General features: G+C 41.0%; 1 protein-coding gene across 1 annotated transcript; it reads left to right on the forward strand.

The window, feature by feature from the left end:
- The first annotated feature begins 1939 nt into the window (after positions 1-1939).
- MXRA5 (matrix remodeling associated 5) lies at positions 1940-20428 on the forward strand. Its single transcript, XM_015848776.3, has 7 exons — positions 1940-2530; positions 4132-4347; positions 7956-8085; positions 8479-8869; positions 10160-15154; positions 15779-16679; positions 17710-20428. Exons 1-7 carry the CDS (start codon positions 2334-2336, stop codon positions 19619-19621), a joined length of 8742 nt encoding a protein of 2913 aa, XP_015704262.2. The 5' UTR covers positions 1940-2333; the 3' UTR covers positions 19622-20428.
- Positions 20429-20980: the final 552 nt, after the last annotated feature.

Genomic DNA, 20980 nt, shown 5'->3' on the forward strand with positions numbered 1-20980 from the left:
AACATTCTCAGTGACACAGAAGAACTCAAAGCATTTTACTTTTGGGGGTCATTTTTCAAAACAGTTTCAGTCTTTATCCAACTGAAAATATTTTTATTCCTAAATTCCACAGCTAAAGTATGGACACAGGCTTTTTCCCAAAACTGCATTGTTATTAGTGCATTTGGAAGATATGACTTGTCCAGATTCTGACTATGACAAGACATTATTGCCAATAGATGAACTGGGCTTTTTTTGCCTCCATTTTCTAAGAGCCACGCCTTTCATAGGTTTCAGAGCCAATGGTTAACTCTGGTACTTAATACGGCCTTACAGAATTAATGTTGTTCACTATGTTCTCACCTTAAAGGTGGAATTCACAGAGTCACAGAATTGCAGGGGTTGGAAGGAACTTCAAGAGGTCATCAAGTACAACCCCCCTGCTAAAGTAGGAACTCTACAACAGATCACACAGGTAGGAATCCAGACAGGTCTTGAATATCTCTATAGAAGACTCTGCGACCTATCTGGGCAACCTGTTCCAGTACTCTGTCAGCCCTACTGTGCAGAAGTTCTTCCTCATGTTTGTATGGAACTTTATATGTTCAAGTTTTAGGTCATTGCTTCTTGTCCTATCACTACACATCACCAAGGAGAGCCTGGCCTCTTCTGTTTATCTCCCACCTTCCTTTAGATATTTATAGATATTTATCAGATTCAGTCTTTTCCCCAGACTGAATGGACCCAGTTTGATCAGCCTTTTTCTCATAGGGGAGATGCTCCAGGCCCTTTATTATCTTTGTGACCCTCTACTGGACTGCTTTTAGGAGTTCCCTGTCTTTTTTGAACTGGGAACCCAGATATGGAGACAGTATTCTAAATGTGGCCTCATCAGGGGAGAGCAGAGGAGGAGAATCACCTCCCTTGGCCTGCTGGCCATGCTCTTTTTAATGCACCCCGGAAATTCAAACTCAAAAGTTCCACACCAAAACTCAGAGATTATGAGTGATCTGTGCTGATTTCTGCAGCCTCTGCAAGATCGAATTCTTTGTTGTTCAAGTACAGGTGGAGGTAATTGGTACACTGGGTATTTAGTGCACAGAAAATTGAGTTTAGCTAAAATCCATTCAGTGTAACTAGACAGATGGGGATAATCAAAATAGTCCTCTGTGGTACACCTGAGTGATGCTTATTTCACTGAACCAGAAATAAACTTCTATATACAAGAGAAACTGTTAATGCAGTATGCAAATTAAGGAAATCAATCAGACTGGATATTAGGAAAAAAATCTTCTTAGAAAGAGTGGTCTGCAGTGGCACAGGCTGCCTAGGGAGGTGGTGGAGTCACCATCCCTGGATGTGTTCAAGAGACATATGGATGTGGCACTGAGGGACACAGTGAAGATGGTGGGGGTGGGCTGATGATTGGACGAGATGATTTTGTTGGTCTTTTCCAACCTTAATAATGCTATGATCTTGTGAAATCAGAATCACAGAATCTTAGAATCGTAGGGTTATGGTAGTGCTTTTTCCTGCACTGCTTTCATTGCCTCCCCATTCCAGTTTTCAGATTTTTATGTTTGCCCACATATAACTGTGTCTTTCCTCAAGCACGATGCAGGAGGAGACCGGCTGCCGGTCTCGGCGGCAGTGTTGTGACAGAACACCCTGAGGACGACAGTGGGGGGCTGCTTGTATATCACTACGAGAGGAACAAACCTGGCACGTCCTGTTTCAGAATCACATAAGCGACAGAGAGCTTGGCAAACTTAGACAACATGTGTGTTTGCATCTACGGGCTCTCCGAGCCTTCCGCCCCCCGCTCCATACCGCAAACTTCCCCGACCTCCAGCTCCCGCCCCGGCCGGCTCTCTCCCCCTTCCCCGCAGCTCTCGAGCCCCCCCGCGGCTCCGGCTGCCCCTCCGCCCCTCCGCCCCCCGGCGCGGTCCCGCCCGCACTCCCCCACCGAGGGGCCGCCCACCCCGCAAGAGGAGCCGCTCCGCCGCGCCCTGCCCTGCACAGCGCCCGGAGCGAGGAGGCGGCCGGAGTGACGGAGCGCGGCGCCGGGCACCCCTCGCCCCCCGTCCCCATGCGGCCGCGGTTGGAGGGAGGCTGCCGCCGCGGGAGCTGCGCGCCCGGGCCGCCTGGACAGCGGCGGGGAGCCGCCGTCACCCGCCCCCGGAGGAACGGGCTCGGCTCCCAGTAGCGCTGAGAACCACGCGCCGTGCGGGGACGGGCGACTCGCAGCACGGCGAAGAAGGGAGCAGCGGCACTATTCCCCCGCGCTGCCTCGCCCGTCTTATGCACATCGGGGGACCCCAGGAACGGCGGAGTCTTCTGCAAAATGACGGGCGATGACGAGCCCTAAGGCGGTGTCGAGGAGTGCCGCCGCGGGCTGCGATGTGCCCCGGCGAGTCGCTGCCGAAGTGCCCGCGGGCAGCCCGCTAGGTGACGGCCCGCCGCTTCGCTCCGTGCCGCCGCCCGCCCGCAGCGCCCCGGGGGCATGGGAGCGGCGGGCGGCGACCGCTGAGAGCGCCGTGCTGGCCCGCAGGTAAGGAGCACGGGCTGCGGCGAGCGGGGGGCGGCGGAGGGGAGCCCTGCGGGCCAAGCACGGCGGGGAAATTCTTCCCTAATGGGAAGCATCTGCCCGCGGTGACGGGACCGAGGTGTAGGCGTCGATGAAGGCGTGAGGGGCGCCCCCGGGCGGCGGAAAGAGGCGGTGCGGTCGCGCCCGGACCCACGGGGTTCTGCTGAGGTCTGACGCGCGGCTTTGGGTCCCCAAACAAAGCTGCTCGGACAGTTCTCCGTGGTTCCCCATCCCACGAGTGGGTGGGAGGCTTTTGAAAGGGAGTTTTGGCTGAGGAGAGAATTAAGGAACACGGCGCCTATATAGTCTCAAAGCAAATTATAAGCTGTTGGGATATTTTTTTGTTGTTTTTCTTTTGGGGGGGTGTGTGGGGGAGGGGTTCAAAGAATGGTAAGTGTCTCATTAACTTGACCACAGATATTTGAAAAACGTCTTCATCTCGATGAGCCTCTCTTTTGAACTTAATGGTTTGCACATGATGCAAAAAAAATGATGTAAAAAATGTCTCACTAGCTGGCAGATCTGAGAAAAGCTTACTTTTATACTAAAACCAGTGACTAATGGAACTAATAATCTCCAGCAGAACTGTCTTTCCCTCTTTGTCCCACTGTTATTCAAGAGCAAGAATGCTAAATTTCTGAGTTGTTTGCCTCTTTGTATGGCTTTAATCTGAACAGCTCAAAGTCTTTTGATGGTGGAGATAAGAATAGGGAGGCAAACTTTCTTCAAAGCTAGGCAGCTTCATCTGTACTGGGACATCTGTACAAGTTATTTCATTTTCAGACGTGGCCAGTGCTCAAGGTGCTCATCAACAGTTGCATTTATTTGCCAGTTCTGGCATAGTGTGCCTCTTCAAATGCCTCTCCATGAGCCTAGCCACTGGGCTTCACCTGTGCTGCTCTGAGAATATGAACCTCAGTGCTGATGGATGCGGAGATGTTATGGGTACAGACTTCCTTGCTCATGCTTCCTCCGAGGGCTGTGCTTGTATTTCTAAATCTAAACCTAGTTTGCAAGTTAGGGACCTCAGGAGGTTGATTTGTACAATTTTAGGTAGTTTTCTGATGGGATAAATAACTTGTATGAAAATGATTTCTCCTTCTTTTATCGACTGTAGAGGGAGCCATGGCAACTTGCTTGATTGAACTAGATGTTTCCTTTGAGATTCTGATTTTTAGATGAGTTGAACACTAGCCTTGGTGTGTAGAGCAAGCCCACAAAGTGTATTACCATAAGGAGACAGAAGAACATTAGTAGAATAGGTACTGAAACGTGTTACGGGGACAAAAAAAAAAGTTGACTTTGAAGTAGTAGCAAGTGACCTGGCTGAAATAAAAACTCTTTCCAATTAAACTTTGCCTTAATTGCCTACAGACTTTCTGGGAGGCTGCAGAGCATCACAAAGTGTATTCAAATTTTTCAAGGGATTAAAAAAACATCGTTTCTTCTCTCTGCCACCCCCACCCCCACCCCCCCACCCCCCCACCCCTTTTTTTTTTCTTTGTTTTTTCTTTGTTTTTTTCTTTGTTTTTTTGTTTGTTCCCTTGTGTCACCGGACAACCCAGGAGAAGCGAGGCAAGGCGAGCCGACGAGATGCGGGAGAGGGCCGCGGTGGGGGCACTCTCCGTGGTGCTGATCCTGGCTCTGGGGCTCCCGCCGGGCGCCCTGGCCTGCCCCCACCCTTGCGCCTGCTACGTCCCCACCGAAGTCCACTGCACATTTCGATCCTTAGCAGCCGTGCCGGCAAGGATTTCTAAACATGTGGAAAGAATCAATTTTGGGTTTGTATTGCAGTTTATAGCAAACAGTTTTATGTTCTTGGTGTGGAATCCTGGAATGCTTTGCACACGTGTGGCATTCCAAAATCTTTGTGTGCACTTTTAAGTAGAATTGCAGATCGTTGTTACACCCAGACACTATATTTCAAACACTGCAATTACTGGCATGAAGGGAATTTTACTGTAGGTTCCATGTTTCAAAGAAAAGTTTTGTTTTTTTTTAAATATTTTTATGGTGCTTTCAGTTTTTATGCTGCCACCTTTTATTGACAAATAGTACATGCATCTTACAGCTTTTTATTAAATCTACTATGGGATGTGTACTAAATAGTATAGTAAACGGGATATATTAACTGTTATACCTGATACACAAAAACGTAGTAGAAGTAAAATTCTCTACCGTTTTTGGACCACAATGAGAAGCTATACAGTAAAGACAAATTATTCCATAGTGCTTGGAGTTGTTTGTTTGTTTGTTTGTTTGTTTGTTTTCTGTGATATAAGCAGACATCAGTGCTTTGGGGAGAGATAATTCAGGCTCCAACTCACCTTTCTCTGAGTCCTGCCAATTCACATCTGTCTATCAGACTACAAGATAAGAAGGCAAGCTGGAAAAGATGCACATGAACCAACAATGTGCACTTGCAGCCTGAAAGGCTGAAAGCCCGTTATCCTGGGCTGCATCAAGAGAGAGAGCCTCCAGGGAGAGAGACTGTTCCCCTTTCCTCTGCCCTCATGAGGCCCCATTTAAAGTACTGTGTCCAGGCCTGGCGCTCCCAACACAACAACGATGTGGAGCTGTTCAGATGGGTTGGAAGGAGAGACACAAAGACTTATCAAAGGGCAGGAGCACCATTCCTATGAAGAAATGCTGAGGGAGCTGGACTTATTCAGCCTGGCAGAAGGCTTAAAGGAGACCTCATTGCAGCCTTTCTGTTCTTGAAGGGAGATTATAAACAGGCAGGAGACTGACTTTGTAAAAATTTAACAGTGACAGGAGAAGGGGGAATAGCTTTAAACTAAAAAAGGGGCGATTTAGGTAAGGTGTTAAGAGGAAATTCTTTACTTACAGAGTGGCAAGGCGCTGAAACACATTGCCCAGAAGAGTTCTAAATGTTGCATACCTGGAGATGCTCAAGGCAAGATTGTATGGGTCCCTGGGCAGCCTGATCGGGTGCATGGCAGCCCTGCCCATGCAGGAGATTGTAACCAGATGATCTTTAATGTCCTTTCCAGCCTAAGCAATTCTATGATTTGGTGACTGCTGACAGTCTGTATATCTCAAATGTGCTGTGCCATATGTGCCATTGCATGATACAGCATGGTAAAAAGGCATAGTCCTCTTCTGCTTGATGTCAGAACTGCCTCACTGGTTGGTATAAACTCCTTCCCCCATCCTAAGGCTTGTAACTTACGTCTGATACATGCTGAATGATGGTAGGGATCTTGATTTATTTTTTCCTCTGCAGTTAAAATGTCTACCCACCAATAGTTTGACCATCTAAAATCTGATATTATTCTCACATTCCCAGGTACTCAGTAAATCTGTACTGCAGAAATCTGTTTTCATTCAAAATTTTTCAGTCATCCTGGAGTCAAATCACTGGAATTAATGTTAGGATGATTCATAGCTGTCTAATTTCTACAGTACAGAATGAATGTCCAATTGAGTCAGTCGTATAACATTTTGTGATGTGAAGGATGTTCTCTCCTTTTTTTTTTTCTTTTTTTTTTTTTTCCACAGACCATCTGCTCTCAGCCTATTTATTCATAGTCCCCTCTGAGAAAATAAAATTTAATACACAAAGACTACTAATTTAATCTTAACTTGATGAACTTAACATGTGATTCTAAAGAGAGTCCTTGAAGCAGATTCCTTAAAAGGTGCTTGCCAAAGAAGCTGCAATGCAGAGTAGCCAGATTCTATACGCCAGAATACGTCTCCAAGTGGCCTTATATGCCTCTTTGACTTTGAAATGAAAGTATTTTGGAGTCTGATCCGTAATCCATGTCCTTGTTTCTCTGACTTATTACTCTTAAGCCTACCTAATGTTACATTTCTTTATAAATCCTGTTACTGAAGAGTGCATCAAGCTGCTCTCCCTCTCCTTGTCCTACACTGAAAACTATACATATTCAGTCACCTTGCCCCTATACATCAACATTCTACAGGAAATTCTATCCCTAAATTGGTTTTGAAAATCTTTAATAACCTTTTTCTAAGCTTCTAAATTGTGTAGGCATTCTGGAAGTTTTATTCTGTTTTATTTGTTTGTTTTTAATAAAAATACATTATTTGATGCTGCTAGTGTAAAAGTCCTTTCCAAATTTTTGTATTTTTGTTGCTACAAATGACATTTTCAGAAACAGTCTTACCTACCTGTTGCATTTCTTTCATTTTTGAGAGGAGATTTTAGAATATTTCCATTTTAAGGTGTTATGCATTTGGGATGTAAAAATGATTTGTTTCCTAAGTAGAAATAATTTAGGAAACTTTAATTTGTAATAGTTAAAGAAGGTTTATTTTTTAGTTGTCTCTTTTTTCTTTCTTTCTTTCTTTTTCTTTTTTTTTTTTTTAAGGAATTTTAGTAGGATGGCTGCATTATAAGTCTAAGTTGTCTGTAATAGGACTAAAAATACTGAAATATTAATCTGATTTTTTTTTTGTATATTTAGAATCTAAAGATAGATAGGATGATCTAAAAGTATTACCTTCTCAAAGTATTTACATTTTTCTGCACCTCTTCCCTTCATGCCAAGAAATAAAGTATTACAAGTAGGAAAAGATCTTTAAAATTGGATGCTTAATTTGGAGCCTTCATGCCCAGACTAGCATGTATGTCTGTTTTTGTGTCTGCATTTGGAAAACCTGAATGCAGAACTAGGCAGCCAAACTTAAGACTTACATGTTGGCAAATAAAATCTGACTTGTTAGTGCAAAGTGAAATCAAATAGTTTTCAAAAGGTAGATTTTCAGTACTACTAAAAAAAAAAAAAAAAAAAAAGAGTTTTTGGGCTCAAATTATATGATTGGAAGCTCAGTTCCTAGATCATATGTGTACTTAATTGATGCAGCCAGTTACTTGTTGTGGCAGTTAAGAACGATGTGACTTCCTGCTTCTTTTGCTGTTTGGAAGATATCCATTTTTAATGTCCTCTTTCCAAGTCTTTATTCATTTATTGTTAGATGCTGTTTTGGCAATACTGAAGCCCAGTTTGCCAGGCTCCATAGCATCATGGATTGGATACAGGCCATTAATTTATTACCATTCCATAAACTGAACTGCATGGAAAAACATACTGACAACTATTAGAACTCTAATGCCTATTTGTTACTCCTAGTTTTAAATTAAGACTAAGTGCCATAAATTGATTTGAAAGAAATATTAATGTAAACATGAGCTAAGTATACTTGGCCTCATAAAAATGTTTCAATTACTTCTGGCCCTTTGACAATGTGCTACGATCCATCCAATTTTTGCTGAAAGTTAGGTTATACTGATTTTATATTTGCAGTCCATGATCATAGAATCATTCCAGTTGGAAAGGGATCTTAAAAGGTCATCTGTGTAAAATGTAACTACATTGTGATTTTTTATTTTTTTTTCCAGGTTTAACAGTATACAGTCTATATATGAAAACTCCTTTGCGGGACTCACTAAACTGGAATTGCTTATGATACATGGAAATGACATTCAGAATATACCTAATGGTGCTCTGAAAGATCTTGTGTCTCTACAGGTAATTCTCAGGTCTTCATAGATTTCCTAAATTCCAGCTTCTATGAATAACTGAGGACAAAGATAAGTTTGTTTGGGTTTTTTTTGTGTGTTTTTTTGTTTGTTTTTGTTTTTTTTTTTTAGTGCCTTTCTTAGAATAAAATTAACATTCCCCCTTCCCTAAAATATTGGAATTCTGTTAACTTTCCCTATGTCATGCTTGTTAATGTGAAATAATACTCAGTTTATTTTCCAGCTTTTGACCAACAAATCATTTTTTAGTGGTGCAAAGGATATTTGAATATATGAGGAAAACTTTGGAATGCTTGCTTGGATTTAGATACAAAAACAAAACTTATCTTTATTCTTTTTTTCTTTCTTTTTTTTTTTTTTTTTTTTTTTTTTTTTTTTTAAGGTTTTCAAAATCAGTTACAATAAATTGAAAGTTATAACTGGCCAAACCCTCCATGGACTTTCAAGTTTAATGAGGTTGCATGTGGACCACAACAGAATAGAATTTATTCATCCAAATGCTTTTAATGGATTAACTTCTCTGAGATTGGTCCACTTGGAAGGAAATTTACTCCAGCAGCTTCATCCACACACCTTTTCAACATTTATGGTCCTTAATTACTTTAAATTGTCAACAGTAAGACATCTATACCTTTCTGAAAATGCTATTAGCACGTTGCCTGCAGGGATGTTTCAAGGTATGCCACTGCTGGAGAATCTTTACCTTCATGGGAATCCATGGGCCTGTGACTGCAACTTACAGTGGCTTCTTGATTGGAATGAAAATTCTGGAGGTAAGAACAAGATTAGAAATGCATTTTCAAGTCATAATATTAAAAAGGTTTTACATATGAATAGCTTTGTTACTTCCTGGGTAGCATGATGTCTATGTGCATTATGTTGCTGTGCAAAGGAAGGACTGTGGGAATCAGGTTTCCAAATTCCTCTTTAACTTTGAGTTATTAACTTTAACACAGTGTTATTTCTTGGCATTTCTTCGTAGACCACAGCTTTTCTGAGGGAAGCAGTTTACACCTACAACCTTGCTACTTTTTCAGAGGAATGTCAGCCACCCTTTAGGCTTAGACATGAGAAAAGTATCAGACTGGAACAATTCTATACACATGCAGAAGCAAAATACTAGAAGCAAAAGAAAAAAATAAAACAGTTTTATAATGCCTGATTAGGAGTGATCAACATAACAATTATTCCTAGAAAAAATGGAATGCAGCATGTGTCCAAATTAGTTACGGAAGGCAACATTTCAAACTGTGGTGAAGTTAAACATAAATACATGACTGTTGTTTTCTAGACAAGAGTCTTCCTGGCACTAATAGATAGAAGGACACAATGCTATCATTTCCTGTTTTAATACTCCTCTGTTTAATCTTTATTTTTTCTTTACAGAGTTTGCAGTTATTTCAGAGATCAGGGAAAAAGTGACATTTTCATTTTTTGCTGCAGTCAAAACCTTGCAAGTGCAGAAACTAACCAGTAATTTTTAGTAGCTACAGCAGTTTTTTTTGTGTATTGCAATATTACTACTGCTAAAAACCTCCTGGATATTTTTTTTTATTGAGAAAATTCATCATTTCTCAGGCAAATGATGCATTTTTTTGGAAGGTGAAATGACCCTGTCTTCTTCAGTTGAGGTCAACATGTGAGATGAGCTGGTCGTTGTACACATGCAGGCTTTTTTACACAGCAACAATATTTACAGACTTCTAAAATGCTGCTCTGGACACCTCAGTTTCCAGTCATTTGATTCAGAAGGAACAAATCTAATTACCAGAATGACAGGGTAACCTGTCATTAAAGTAAGAAGAATTTGTGGTCAGGCCCATTCAACTGTGAAAACAAAGAGGAAGCATTTTAAAAAAACAAAAACAAAAACAAAAAAGAAAACCAACCAACCAAACAAACAACAAAAAAAAAAACTATTGGCTTCCATATATCACCTGTCATGTTACACACTATGCTTCTCATGACATTTTACCATCTTGGAAATTCTCTAACTTTGGGACACAATTCTACAGCTTACCTGTATTTTGTTTTACTTCTTTAGTTTTTTTGTTTGCTTACAGGTGTTCTAAAATGCAAAAAGGACAAAGCTTATGAAGGGGGACAGCTTTGTGCAAGGTGCCACAGCCCAAAACAACTGCAAAATGAGGATATCCAAAACTTGAAAGATATTTCCTGTAGGAAACCTATCATTCAGTCCTTACTGAGGCATAATAGTAGCACTCAAGATGAAGAAGATGGTGAGAGTTATGAACTCCCTCCAGAAGTGTTTCAGTCTTCTCCTTGGAACATTACACTGAATATGACTGATGAGCATGGCAATATAGTCCATTTGAACTGTGAAATCAAGAAACCAACAGGCTCTACTAAGATTCAATGGAATCAAATGCAGACTCAGGAGATTGATATAAATGCTACAATATTACTGGATTTTGAATGCCCAATGAATCGAGAGAACTATGAAAAACTGTGGAAGTTGATTGCTTATTATAGTGAAGTGCCTGTCAAATTAGAAAGGGAAATTATGCTCAGCAAGGAGCCTAAAATAAGCTATCGGTACAAGCAAGGCTCAGACTATGATGCTCTTTATTACACAGGTGTAAAAGCTCAAATACTGGCTGAGCCTTCCTGGGTGATGCAGCCTCTTATAAACATCCAATTAAACAGGCGCCAGAGTACAGGGAAAAAAGTGGTGCTATCTTTTTTTACTGTGTTTTCTCAGGCAATTCATACCAAAGACACAAGGCAGCAAAGAAGCTGGGTAATGATAGAGCAAAATCAAAGCACGAGGAAAGCACAGAGTGTGGTAGAAGGGTCAGAGTGTCAGCTGAACTGCAACGTGAAAGCCTCTGAGCGTCCTTTCATTCACTGGCTCTTTCCAGATGGGACAAAACTGCAGGCACCATTTAATCAAAAGGACAGTAGATTTTCCATTCTCACTAGTGGTCAGCTAGTAATCAAACCAGTGAGTTACACTGATGCTGGCTTGTATCACTGCATTGCCCAAGTGAGAGATGATGTGGATGTTATGGCTTACAGGCTTCTAGTGCAGCCTCCTGCTATTCAAGTAGCTGATTCAGATATAGTGAGAGTTGAAAAAAGTGTTGGAGATCCCATCATTTTGCCTTGCAGTGCAATTGCCAGCCCAGAGGCACAATTGAGCTGGATTCTTCCAAACAGCCAGGTACTTAATGTTTTGTCAAACTCTTCAAAAGGATATGTGTTGGACAATGGTACTTTGCTTATTCCAAAAAGCCACGTCAGTGATAGTGGTCATTACAGATGTGTGGCTGTCAACCAGCAGGGATCAGATCAGTTTACTGTAAGAGTGACAGTAAATAAAATGGTGTCTGACAGGTCATTTAAAAGGATAAAACTGAAAAAACGCACACGCTCAAAAAGCTCAATAAAAACAAAAGTGCGGGTCATAGATGATGGAGAAGGATCAGGCACAGGAGGGGTTGATGAATTCCCACGAAGAAAGAACCACCTGAAGGATAGGGAGATATCCTTTAAACAGAAAAGTGACCAGATGCTGGAGGCTCAAATTAAAAAGGGAAAGAAAGGCAGAAGGAAAATGAAAATTTGGAAAGGTACTGATAGAACCCAGGACAGCAATGTTGCAGAAGGCCGGAGAGCATTTGAATCTCGAAGGAGAATTAATATGGCAAGCAAACAGATTAATCCACAGCACTGGGCTGACATTTTGGCAAAGGTCCGTGGGAAGAACCTTCCTAGAACAACAGCAGCTACAGCCATTTTGTTAACAACTGCTTTGCCATCAGACATGCAAGAAACTACTCCTATCCCTCATCCAGTAGCCATCCCTCTGCCTACAGAGACAACAGCTGATGTAGTAGATTCTTCTGCTGATGCATCAACACTGGGTGAAAACGAGCCATTCTCAGTCACTGTTTCTCACAGCAGTAAAGCATTTTCAGCTTGGTCCACAATAACAGGGCTAGGAACTGGACACTTCTATGACCAAAGAGCTTTAAAAACACCTGCAAGTATACACTCTGTAGAAATCCCTGTATCAGGTCCTATGTTTGTAACTCTGCAACCTCAAGGCCAGAAGCATCAGGATGGCAGGGCTGATTCTTCAGTTGTAGTCAAAGAAAATATTTATGCTGTCACTGAAGAACCTTTGTCAAAAGAAACAGTGGCCAACTATCTTAATATTCAAAGTAGTTCACTCAGAGTGGAACATGTAGATGCAACTGTATCTTCTAAGTCAGAGGAAAATTCTGCTTTTACTGAGCTACCACTTGATGCTTCTGTCCAAGCTGAATCTCAGACTGTAGATCTTCATAGTGTCTTGGAGACAAATGAGAGACTGAATGAAGTGGATCAAATGAGTGTCAATAGTATAATTTCACCACCTTCTCAGCTGGGTGACATCATCCCAACAGATTCTGTAGGCTCCACTGCCATTTCTTCATCTGTTACAGTAAAAAGCAATGATTTCATACATGAACACAGAGATGTATCCACTGCTCAGACAAAAATAGCAGATTTAAGTACAACTTCTCCAGCTGTTATGTCCATCAAGGTCCAGAGCAAGGATGAATTGGAGGCCCACAAGAGTACAGAGACTCAAGAAGGCATGTCCAGCACTTACATAGAGAGTTTTCAGGGGAGAGAACAGAGAAAGCTGTCTGCTCCAAAAACAGATCCCACATTTGTTTCACCAAGTAGGAATGTTCCTCATAAAAAAACAGAGGAGATAACTGCTGCTTCCACCAGCAAATTGACCACTGCTGCCACAACATCAACACCCTATAGGAAGACAACACCTTCACTAGTTACTCAGCATGCTAGGAAAAGGCCTTATGGGAGAAGGAGACTGAGACCAAATAGAATCCGACAAAGAACAAAACCTTTTCCCCGAGTTGTTCTAGCTACAGAGGCAATGCCTAACATTCCAGGAACATCTAAAGTTGAAGCTGTGACCAAAGCTTTCTCTGCAGTACTTGAACATCCTGATCTTAAAAGCAGTGTCAAAATACAGGTTAAGGAAGAGGAGCATAGGGAAATCACTCCTTCATTAGTTACTGATCCAGTTGTGTTAGAGAAAATGACCAAAACTGAAGAGGTGGTCACAACTTCTTTCTTTAGGCCTACTACTTCTCAACCTGAAAGAAAATACATGACGCACTCTGCTTCTCCTGAAACCTTGGTACTTCCAGTGACTGAACCCATTACAATTTTGTCATCATATGTCGTGCATAACACAGGCCCCACAAAAGAGTCAAGTGCACCTCTGAAACCAGAGCAAAATAAAATGCCAACATTTGACTCATTAGAGAATGTATCTGAAGAGAGGAGCCTTAAAGCAGATTCTAAAGCTTCAAATAGTGAGGCAGAACTATCAAGTACAGCTACCTCAGAATATAGGAGCAGCTTGACATCATCTACGAAATCCAGTTACTCAGAATCTCAAAAAGAGACCATCACTTTTCACTCAGATGTTGTGGCTAATGAAGCCACTGCTGGAACATTCCAACTGATGTATCCTACCATTACAGATTTAAGTATTCCTTCTGATGCAGTGGAAGTTCTTGAAGATGTCTCAGATTCAGAGGGGTTACAGAAGCCCACAGTATTTTTAAAAACACCAGCAATAACAGAGCCACCCCAGCAACAAGAAATCATGTCCTTGTCCTCCTCCTTCAGCACAGTGGAAACTCAAACTTTTCCAGCTCCAGAAACAGAAGTATCTATTGTGCCTCATACTGGGGCAAAAACATATTCCTTGGATAAGAAGGAAACAATACCAAATGTATTTCCCACTTTTCAGACATCTGAAGAGCCTCATACTACACACAATGTCTTTATTCCATTTACAAAACCTCCTACTCTTCCTCCCCCCCTTTCAAGCACTTTACATCATTCTGTTCATTATACTGGCAAAGACAATAATGCCTCCAATCAAGAAAGGTTACCAGCAGTAAAACAAATTGAAGCAGAAAGTGAAAGAATGGTGGTGAGCTCAAGACAGAATGTACACCCTACTCCCTTCTCTGGCCAAAACAGGATTAGCATACAGTCTAAACAGGAACAGTTTAAAGAGGTGTACACTAGCAGGTCAAACAACAGTTTATTGCCAAATCAAAACCTTCCCCATGCACCTGCTGGAATGATACCAAGACTAAATCAAAGACTGCCAGTTGTGCCTCCAAAGCATGTTCCAGTAAGAGGCACAGTGAAGCCTCCATATGTGGTAACACAAGGTTCATTTCGTTATTTTATAACACATCAGCCACTTCACTACACAAACAAACCAGAGATAACAGCATATGCTGCACACACCATCCAGGACAAAAAATCTTTTAGCTCTCAGAGAGAGGCAACCACCCCAACACAAGCTACTCCATTTCACAGAACAAATACATTCCCTACAAGCAAGTTTAGTAATCAGGGTCAGAATAGATACAATATTAATTCAAGATTTTTTAGTAGTAACTATGTTCCAGATAACAGAGGCACAGCAGGGAGACTACCAGGTCAAGAGATACCCTATTATCCCAATTTCAGGGTGCCATTCCTGTTCAACAGAACAAGGATTTTACCTCACTTAGGTATACATCCTAAACCTGTGGTCCCTGGTCAACCAGTCCCAAAAGACATAAATGAGAAGAAGGATGCCCAAGTCTCCCCTCCTCAGATTAGAGTGCAGAAAGCTACAGGTGTTCCAGTGCATTCACACACCACAACCACCACATCACCTCCAGCTGTGATTTTGAAGATAACCCCTCCAGCCTTTTACTCTCAGAGCAGAAGACCCCAGATATCCACTACAGTTCAGCCTCTTCAGCCTTTTAAAAATGCCCAGTATCATCAAAAAGTTCCATCTGTGCCTTATGTGGGGGCCATTACATCACACAATATATCTATAATACAATCTTCAAGCAATTTCAGGACACCTGGAGAAAGGCCTAAAATAATCACAAAAGGATCTCAGAGCATATCCGTCCTTGCTGAAACAGATGCTCTTATCCCTTGTGATGCAGTAGGGGAACCTAAGCCTTTTATTACTTGGACGAAAGTCTCTACAGGTAAGACAGATGAAAAGGTTTTCTTCTACACGGTTTTAACAGTGTATTACTTGGGATTTTACATAGAAATGCAACATAAGTACTGGAATAGTCCAAAACAATGAAAAAAAAAAAAAAAAAAACCAGAATATTTTGTCTGTTACAGTATAGATAAAATGATTAATTGCAAGCAGTAGCTACAGATAAAAATAAGTTAGCAGTACTTGTAGTAAAAGAAAGCTCTAGCATTTAATGATTTTATTTATTTATTTTTTATAAAGAAGGGATTATTCACAGCAGTTGAACTTATGAGAAAGCTCGTGAATAGTGTTTTGTTAGCTTTGCTACCTTAAATAATGGTGTGTGTATTATCTCTATAAGCAGAAGAGAGATTTTCTGAAGATCTAATATGAAGCACAGAGCCTTTAAATGGTCCCATACTGCAAGTACTTACAATCTAGTATGGTTAGGTCTGAACTAGAGACAAAGACTATGGACAGTGTGAGAAGATGTCATGTGATCCATCTGAAGATGTAGCTGGTGTTAAGTAATTCTGTTATCTTCCGTAAGCCTTCTTTAGTGCAGGGATGCATGTCTAAAAAAACAACCCTTTGCCTTTCTCTTTCTTTCCTCTCATTTTCTCAGGAGCTCTAATAACAGCCAACACCAAGTTACAAAGGTTTGAAGTCCTGAAAAATGGTACCTTCCTGATCCGAAATGCTCAGCTTCAGGATCGTGGACAGTATTTGTGCACAGCTCAGAACCTGCATGGAGTAGATAAAATGATTTTTGTGCTCACAGTTGTAGCCCATCAGCCCAAAATTTTACTTTCCCGCTACCAAGATGTCACTGTCTATTTTGGAGATACCATAGCAATGGAATGTCAGGCTAGTGGAACTCCGAGTCCACTCATTTCATGGATTTTCCCAGACAGGAAGATTCTGCAGACAGTCACTACTACAGAAAGCAGGATAATGCTTCATGAAAATCGAACCTTATCCATCAAGCAAGCAACATTTTCAGACCGGGGAGTGTACAAATGCATAGCTAGCAATGCTGCAGGAGCTGACAGCATTGCAGTGAGGCTCCACATTGCAGCCTTACCTCCCATCATTCAGCAAGATAAGCAAGAGAATATTTCTTTGCCTCTTGGTAGCAGTATTAATATCCACTGCACTGCCAAAGCAGCACCTTCGCCCAGCATCCGTTGGGTGCTCTTTGATGGCACACAGATTCGACCTTCCCAGTTTGTCAATGGGAAATTATTTGTTTTTCCCAATGGAACTCTTTATATTCGCAATGTCTCCCCCAAGGACAGTGGGATCTATGAGTGCATTGCTGCCAACATGGTGGGAGCTGCCAGGAGAATAATACAACTTCATGTAAAGAAACAAGCATCTAACGCTAAGATCACTGGGAGCTCTCCTTTGAGGACAGATGTAACATATGGCAGCATCCTACATTTGGACTGTAGTGCTTCTGGTGATCCATGGCCTCGGATACTATGGAGGTTACCTTCCAAAAGGATGATTGATTCGCTACACAGGTAAACTACTGTTACAGGTGTTGCAACTAAATTTGAATTGAACAAACATTAAGAAAAGGAACTCATGTCTGTTGAAGCTTCACTCTTTCCTTCTGTGAGTTCTGAATTAGACCTAAAACATTTAAGGAAGAATTTGAAACAACCTCAAAAGATGGTCAAGTTGTAGTTTAGCATAACTTTCCTGAAAACAGCAGTACTCTTGAAAAGTCAGCTTCAGGTGTTCAGGGTAATTTGCCGCTATTAGTAAATGTAGCAAGAAGTCCAGTGCCAAAAATTCTTGTTTCAGTGTGTGTAATTGCATACTTAGAGTTTGCATAGATGCATACTTCCCCCAGAAGGACTGGGTACATTATGTTTCACTTTTACTTGTATTTAGCATTATACACTGTAAAGATGGGACAAAGAAATGATAACGACTTAAGTAATCATGAACATTTTAACATCGTTAGATAAATTAATGTTACCTTACTTAAATGTTATCATGCTCAAAGTAATACCTTCTCTAATGTTCCTTATATCAAGTAAAATTCTGCTCTTTCAAACAACAAAACTGTCCTCAGACTTCGCTAAAAACACAGTTTCTACTCTATAAATTCTCTTTGAGAACTGTAGACATACAAGAAATGTACTGAAATTTAAATATGCAATTGCCAATAGCTTTCTTAATGGTGGAATGTAGTCAGCATATTTTTATTGGGCAAGCAGTGTATTTGGATGATCTATGGATGGTACAAAAATTACTGTTTTATTCTCTCCTTTGATCTCCTATGGTCAAAATAAAGGAGTAATATTAAAGTCATTGCACAAAGCAGGGTAGAATTGTTTGGTTATGAGTCAGTGGAATTCTTTTTTTCCATTTTCTTTTCATGTGATTGTCTTGGATATTTCAGACCATCTAATTGTCTTAACAACAGCTTTGTTCCTGTGTTTCCATCTTGTTGGATTGCAGTTGTTTTTCTTCAGGTTACACTTAGTAATTACTTACTAAAATGTGATTTTACAATTCATGTCCTCTTTTCTTTTCTTACAGTAACTTGGAGACTAGAATCAAGGTATTCAGCAATGGGACGTTGGTTGTCCATTCAGTTACAGATAAAGATGCAGGAGATTATTTGTGTGTGGCTCGCAATAAGATTGGGGATGACTATGTGGTCCTCAAAGTGAATGTGATGATGAAACCAGCAAAAATAGAACACAAGAATGAGAATAACCACAAAGTCAAGTATGGAGGTGACCTGAAAGTTGACTGTGTAGCTACTGGTCTACCAAATCCTGAGATCTCCTGGGGTCTGCCAGATGGCAGCATGATCAATACCTTTATGCAGTCAGATGACAGTGGCAGCCGGACAAAGCGATATGTGGTCTTCAATAATGGAACCCTGTATTTCAATGACGTTGGACTGAGAGAGGAAGGGGACTACACATGTTATGCTGAGAACCAGATTGGGAAGGATGAGATGAAAGTAAGGGTCAAAGTAGTGGCTGAACCAGCAACTATCCGAAACAAAACCTATGCCATTATTAATGTACCCTATGGTGATGTTGTCACAGTAGCATGTGAAGCCAAAGGAGAACCTACTCCCACAGTAACTTGGCTTTCCCCAACCAACAGGCCCATTCCTACTCAATCTGAAAAATATCAGGTATATAGAGATGGCACCCTCCTCATCCAAAAGGCACAAAGATCTGACAGTGGTAACTATACTTGTGTAGTGCGGAACAGTGCTGGAGAAGATCGGAAAGTAGTATGGATCCATGTCAGTGTTCAACCTCCCAGAATCAATGGGCATCTCAATGCAATAACATCTGTAAGGGAAACAGCCTTCAAGGACAGCAGGAAGCTTATTGACTGCAAAGCTGAAGGCATTCCAGCTCCACGGGTCCTGTGGGCTTTTCCAGAAGGAGTAATCCTGCCAGCCCCCTACTATGGAAACAGGATCACTGTGCATCGCAACGGTACTTTGGACATCAGAGGGGTGAGGCAGACAGATGCGGTGCAGCTTGTATGCATTGGACGGAATGAAGGAGGTGAAGCAAGACTGATTGTGCAGCTCGTCATCACAGACCATTTGGAGAAACCTTCTTTCAGGGACCCCGTCAATGAAAGGATCACTGCCATCGCTGGGCACAGCATCAATCTGAACTGCTCGGTCCAAGGGTACCCTGAGCCCACCACAAGCTGGATCCTTCCCAATGGCACAGAAGTGCTGAGTGGCAACCGTCTGCACAGATTTTACCATAAGCGAGATGGAATCTTACACATCAGTGGTCTTTCCACAGGGGATGCTGGGACATACCGCTGTACAGCCAGAAACCCAGGTGGTTATGTGGAACGGGTTGTCTTCCTGAAGGTGGGACTCAGGCCAGAAATCAGCAACCAGTATAACAACCTGGTGAGCATCATCAATGGAGAAACTCTGCAACTCCATTGCATCACCCAGCCAAATCAACGGGCACAGATCTCCTGGACACTGCCCAATGGGATGGTCCTGGATGCCCCCCAGGCTGTGGGTCGCTTCTCCCTCCTGGAGAATGGCTCATTGACAGTTCGTGAAGCTTCTGTTTTTGACAGGGGCACTTACCTGTGCAAGGTGTCCAGTGACTATGGCACTTCTATTATGAACGTGCCTGTCATCGTGATAGCCTATCCCCCCCGTATTACTAGTGAGCCAGCACCTGTCATCTATGCCAGGCCTGGAAATTCAGTAAAACTGAACTGTATGGCCATTGGGATTCCTAAAGCAGAAATAACATGGGAGCTTCCAGACAAATCTCATCTGACAACAGGAGCTCAATCCCGTCTGTATGGAAACAAATTCCTCCACCCTCAGGGGTCATTAGTCATCCAGCAGTCTTCCCAAAGGGATGCAGGATTCTATAAATGCACTGCTAAAAATATACTAGGCAGTGATTCGAAAACAACTTACATACACATATTCTAACACTAAAATGAATGCCTTTGGCTGAGTGCTAGAGTTCCGGTCACTGCCAAGCAAGTGCTAGGAAATTACTGTTTGCAGCCAGGAAAGATGATGGCAGAAAAAAAAAAAATAAAAAAAATTAATTGTTTCCATGCAAAATGCATTGCTTTTGTACTCGGCATAATAGTACTTCCCTGCAATAGGAGGAGACAGTAGATGTATCTAAATTAACACATTGGTAAAGCTCTTTAAATTGTTAAGACAATGTGATGTGTTTTTTCATGCTATTTGAGACCTGAAGTACTCTTGTTTTTGTCAATAGTCCAAAGCTATTCCATGTTTTAACAAGCACCTTAAAAACACCAAAGAAGTATTAACTGCTAATACATGAGCTGCAGTGATAGAAGTGCTTTAGTATTTTGGAAAAACATACTTTTCTGTATCCCCTGCAGCGCTTTTACATAATCTAGCCTTATAGAATATGATTACTAACTTTTCTGTTTGTTCTCTTATCAGCTCTTCAAATCAAAGACTAATTTAGCAAATAAGAATGATCTATTTTAATAAAATTACATGCTGACATTAATTACCATAACATACAAACAAACCTTTTCCAGCTACTATGGATGCTCCAGTCAAATCATCCATTATATATTTTATATATATATATTTTTAAATCAGACTATGAGACTAGAAAGAGTAATGATGAATTTGGTCTCATTTTATAAATTATTGGTCTTTACAAGACTCTGATACACTACAGTGTTTTATAATGTTAAGGTCAATATACTGTACTTTTTATAATAAAAATATTTTCCAAAAATTGTATTCATTCGTTTTTGTTTGTTTATTTTTTGAGGAAATAATGATCTCAAGACACTGAGAATACAAAATTAAATCAGAAAAACAGAATTCAAGTCTGGTTATACATACTCTTTTTCTTTGTAAACATGATTTTTTTATAAAAATACAACACTTCTGTTATATATAATTCAGAATACATTTATGTATAGATACTTAAATACTTTTCTTTCAATCAAGGATGGTTATTTATATAATAGTAATTATATAATTATAAGAATATTTATCTGTTTTGCTGTTGAAATAATTGTTACAAGTATCTGAATATGGCCACATTTCCACTCCGAATTTTGAAAAAGTTTAAAACATATGGATTATTAAACTTCTGATTGATTGTAAGATTTATGCTCATGTTTTAAAGCAATGGTAAGGAAAAAAAAACAGCTTTCTTTTCCTGTTGGTTACAGCATGATGGCAGTAATGTATTCAAATATTTACATTTTCTAAAAATGTAAACTTAATGATTATCACATAACATGAGAAAATATTAGAGAGAATTTACTTATAAGTTGGTGCAGG

Source organism: Coturnix japonica, chromosome 1 (assembly GCF_054131305.1).
Source record: "Coturnix japonica strain WE chromosome 1, WE-NBRP24, whole genome shotgun sequence".
Lineage (NCBI taxonomy): Eukaryota > Metazoa > Chordata > Aves > Galliformes > Phasianidae > Coturnix > Coturnix japonica.